We start from the raw sequence: 4,733 nt of genomic DNA on the forward strand, positions 1-4,733 counted from the left end.
GGTGTGGCCCAGCGGGTAGACATTTAAAAAAACTTATTTTAGAGTAAACAAAGAATACCTGGGAGAGTGATCCAAGCCTGTAGGAGTCAGCTTGCAATCTCTTTTATTAAAACTTTAACATTTTCTCACTGAGAAAACAGAATCCTGCATTCTCCCCACACGTTGGTTATCCAGTCTCTTTCCCTTCCCCTTCCCTTTCTTCCCAGACCTCATCAACCTCAAGTCAAGGATGTTTCTAACTCTCCACCCTTCACCTTTTAGTTCAAGATTACGTCGACTCTCATGTGCCAGGTGGAGTTTGAACTGGCCTGTGCTGCTGTTAAGCAGTTGAAGACGCCCCTAAGTGACCAGGAGAAACTGTCGGTGTACAGCTTATATAAACAGGCCACCCAGGGGGACTGTGACATCCCTGCCCCTCCCAGCACCGATGTCAAAGCCACAGCAAAGTGGGAGGCCTGGAGCAAGAACAAAGGAATGTCCAAGATAGATGCCATGAGGCTCTATGTTGCCAAAGTGGAAGAACTGAAGAAAAACGACACTGGTTAGGGCAGCCAGACCGTCCAGCGAGGCAGAACAGCTTCCCTGGGTGGGAAAGAGGGCTTTGAAGACCTTCAGGGTAACGCCTTGAAAGCAGGGCTGGGACCTAAATAAATATAGCTTAGTGCAAGCAGTTTAGCCAGCTGTTGGGAGCGCTCTAATCCTGCCTACTGAGATTGTTTCTGGGGAGGTGTTCCAAATGTCTGAGAGCCTCTCTGCACCAGGAAAAGCGCACACTGTCTGTGTGGCTCTGGGAGAGTGCCCAACGTCCTTATTCCCCAAGCATGTTTGGCAGAAATGGAAGAGGGGATTGTTCTATGGAAAGGGCCCAGGGTTTGAGATCAGTGAGGAGATTCTCCAGTCCCAGCCTTTGAGGGGAGGGGAGGCCAAGATACTTGATCCCTTCAAGGAGTTGCCAATTCCACCCCCTTCCCCCGCCCCCCACACACCACCATCACCACCGTGATGGAGGGGAAAGAGGCTTTGGCTCTCATGAAACATTCAGTCCTACCACCAAAAGTCCCTGCTAGAACACAGACCCTGTGAAGTTTGTGTTTGGCCAGCAGCCATCCTGAATGAAGTTATGGATATAATTGAGGCATCACCACAGCAGCAGCTGAGAAACAGGAGCAGATGGTAGGGAAAGCCCCAATCTCTGAAAAAACTCATCCAGTGGGCTAGGCTGACAGATTTCCTCCCACTACTCTGCAGAGAACCCGGGTTTCTTCTTGGGGATGTTTGTAGGACAAGGAATATGTAAGGGTAAGAGGTTTTTTTTTAGAACACTGCTTCACCCATGTAAGGACCCAAGTTTCACAGCTCATCTTCTCCTTAGCACTGCTGTCAGGGGAAGCAGCAGTGGCCATGTCACCCTGGGATAATGTGGCTGGGCTCTGAAGCACTAAAAAGGTGTTAAAGGCATGTTTAAAAATTTGTTTTTGGGGGGCCAATAGTACAGCGGGTAGGGCGTTTGCCTTGTTCGCAACCAATCCGGGCTTGATCCCTGGCCCTGAGCACTGCTAGGAGTAATTCCTGAGTGAAGAACCAGAAGTAACCCCTAATCATCGATGGGCATAACCACCACCCCCCAAATTTGGGGGGTTTTGGGTCACACCAAGCTGTATTAAGGGCTTATTCCTGGCTCTGTACATAAGAATTAGTCCTGGCAGGCTCAGAGCTGGAGTGGTAGGAAGCTTGTCTTGCATGGGGCTGACCCTGGTTGGATACCTGGCACCCCATATTGACAAGTTTGTCCATGGTTTCCAGGTTCTTCAATATTTTGAAGAGTGAAAATATTGAGTAATAAACTATCTCATGGTGATTTAATTAAAATATTTAAAAAATACAGGCTAGAACAATAGTACAGCCTTGCACGTGGCCAACACAGGTTTGAACCCTAACATCTCATATGATCCTCCGAGCACCACCAGGAGTAGTTCCTGAGTGCAGAGTCAGGAATAACCTCTGAACATTGCCAGGTGTAACCCAAAAAGCAGAAAATTAAAATTAAAATTAAAAAATAAAATATTGAGGAGGCTGGAGTGATAGCACAGCGGGTAAGGCGTTTGCCTTGCACGCAGCCGACACGGGTTCAATTCTTAGCATCCCATATGGTCCCCTGAGCGCCGCCAGGAGTAATTCCTGAATGTAGAGCCAGAAATAACCCCTGTGCACCGCCGGGTGTGACCCAAAAAGCAAATAAAATAAAATATTGAGTAATTAAGATGCTCAGACTTAGAAAGTCTTAGAAAGTTAGAAAACAAGTTTACTGAGAAGTAGAAAAACTCCCTAGCAGAGGAGGAGCTTAGTACAGGGCTGTTAAGTATGGCTTTTTAATAGGAAACGGGCTGGAGTGATAACACAGCGGTAGGGCGTTTGCCTTGCATGCAGCCAGCCCAGCCGAGCTGGGTTCGATTCTTCCGCTCCTCTTGGACAGCCTGGAAAGCTACTGAGAGTATCTCGCCCGCACGGCAAAGCCTGGCAAGCTACCCGTGATGTACTGGATATGCCAAACACAGTAACAACAAGTCTCATGACAAAGACGTTACTGGGCCCACTTGAGCAAAGCGATGAACAATGGGAGAACAGTGCTACACGGTGCTTTAATAGGAAAACTGGATCTTTTTGTTACTCATCAAAGTATCAGAGGATTCCCATTTGTTTTTGTGTTGCTAAAATTAACATCTTGCATTCCTACTTATGCTGGTGGCGACTGTCCTTTTATTGAAGAGCTTTTGGATTCTGTATTTCACCATAGGTACTGTCCATTTGTTAGTCTCCTGTGAGGCCAAGATCTGGGGCAAAGTTTATAGTCTTGGGAAATTATAAACTTCCCGAGTCTCAGAAGAGTGCAGGGATTTGCAGGAAAGTTTAAAATGTAGGATGGGGACAGCTAAAATGAAGCTGCTTGTGGCAGGTGGCAAGGAAAGAGGTTTCTTCTTTCAAAATAGTTCCCAAACCCACTTGGAGTGATCACTGAACACAGAGTAAGGAGTTAACCCTGAGCAACGGTGGGTGTGGCCAACATTTTTTTCACCCCAGAGGAAAAGGTCATCTGTGCTGTGTATAGGATTCCTGGTACTCTAGTGGTGTTTTTGCGAAGTGGGAGGGGGGTTGGGGTGGGAGGAAAGCTGGGGGTGAGAGAGGATAGTGCTCAATGCTTACTCTAGGTTCTGTATTTGGGTTTCCTTGTGTTGCTCAGAGCATCTGAGGTGCTGGGAACTGAACCCAGGTCTGCTGCATGCAAAGCAAGATCACTTTCTCTCCAGTACTCAAAAAGTATTTTCAAGATCATGACATCAGAGCAGCTCCAGTTCCTAATAGGCGCTTGTCTTACATATGGCTGGCCCGGGTTCCATCCCCAGCACCCCAGATAGGCCCCTGGCTCATGAGGAGTGATCCCTGAGCACTGCCGGTGTGGCTCCAAAACAAAAGCAAAACAAACATTTCTCTGAAATTAAGTCCCAGAATAACTTAGACTTAAATTTGTAGGATCATTTCACTAAAGTAGAAAAAATATTCTGAAAAAAAACTTTGAGAGAAACTAAAGAGCTTTTCCAACTTCTTTACAAACATCAGCTTGGGCAAGATGGCATTTCATAGAAGGTAAAAATTCTAAACAAAAGGGTTTAAAGGGGGAATCAATAGTACTTCAACAAAGGAAAAATGATAGGCAATGAGATAACAAGAGGGTTTGGCATTATAACGCCAAAATGTTCCAGGTAGATAAACAGTATTAACTTCTACCATACACAGCTATATTTAATAATATTTGCAGAGCTGGGAACTGAACTCAGCAGAGCTGTACACATTCGATAAGCAGATAAAGAGAATGTATTTAGTCAGTACCAACAGAAATCATCAAACTTAGAAAACCACACAGTATAGTAGCCTCATACACTAGCAAAAGCCATCTTTTCAAAGCAGTATTACTAGAAATATCAAGAATTAATAAATAGTTGAGACACAGAAGTTCAATTTTTTCATCCAATAATTTCCCTTATATAGAATAAAAAATGGTGAACCCATTGCCTAGAAGAGGAAGTCTCTCGGTATGTAACTTGCTCTTAAACTTGTGACTGCTTTCCCAAGTTAGAGAATTTTTTTTACAGACTGGTATAATGCTTTATTTCACAGGTATACTTTTGAAAAACATTTAACAATATGTCCAAGATAGTTATTTCCAGTGATTTACTAATAGAACCAAACAGAAAACTCTAACAAACTAATTTTTTTTTTCCAGGCAGCAGAAAACATCTTTTCTGTTTGTTTCCGGGGGTCATATCTGGAGGTGCACAGGGCTTATTCCTGGATCTGTGCTCAGGGATCACTCCTGTCGAGGCTCAGAGGACCATATGTGGTACTGGGCGCCAAAGAGGTTGGCCATATGTAAGACAAATGCTCTGCCCATTATACTAACTCTGTAGCCCTTTAATCTATTTAAAAATATATACAGCATATTCTTGGGAGGATTAAAGCAAAATAATATAAGCACAGAGCCAAGCTGGCAGGAACACAATGCATTAGATCCATCTGTCTTCTTTTGGCTACTCAAAACTGTAATGTTTGAAATGTGATAAACTAATCTTTTGATTCAAGGAACAAAATTTCTTCCAATAAATTAAGAATACCACGGCATACCAGAGTTAGGAGTAAGACATAAGAACAGCATATTATTACATCAGGTGCTGGAAATG

General features: G+C 44.2%; 1 protein-coding gene across 1 annotated transcript; it reads left to right on the forward strand.

Moving 5' to 3' along the window:
* Window positions 1–282: 282 nt before the first annotated feature.
* On the forward strand, window positions 283–546 carry LOC130035296 (diazepam-binding inhibitor-like 5). The gene has a single exon (XM_056126899.1). It carries the CDS (start codon window positions 283–285, stop codon window positions 544–546), a length of 264 nt encoding a protein of 87 aa, XP_055982874.1.
* Window positions 547–4,733: the final 4,187 nt, after the last annotated feature.

Source organism: Sorex fumeus, unplaced genomic scaffold (genome assembly GCF_029834395.1).
Source record: "Sorex fumeus unplaced genomic scaffold, SorFum_2.1 ptg000063l, whole genome shotgun sequence".
Taxonomy (NCBI): domain Eukaryota; kingdom Metazoa; phylum Chordata; class Mammalia; order Eulipotyphla; family Soricidae; genus Sorex; species Sorex fumeus.

Bases quoted from the DNA above. Each gene is read 5' to 3' on its own strand.
- LOC130035296 (XM_056126899.1), top strand. From the start codon at position 283: ATGTGCCAGGTGGAGTTTGAACTGGCCTGTGCTGCTGTTAAGCAGTTG.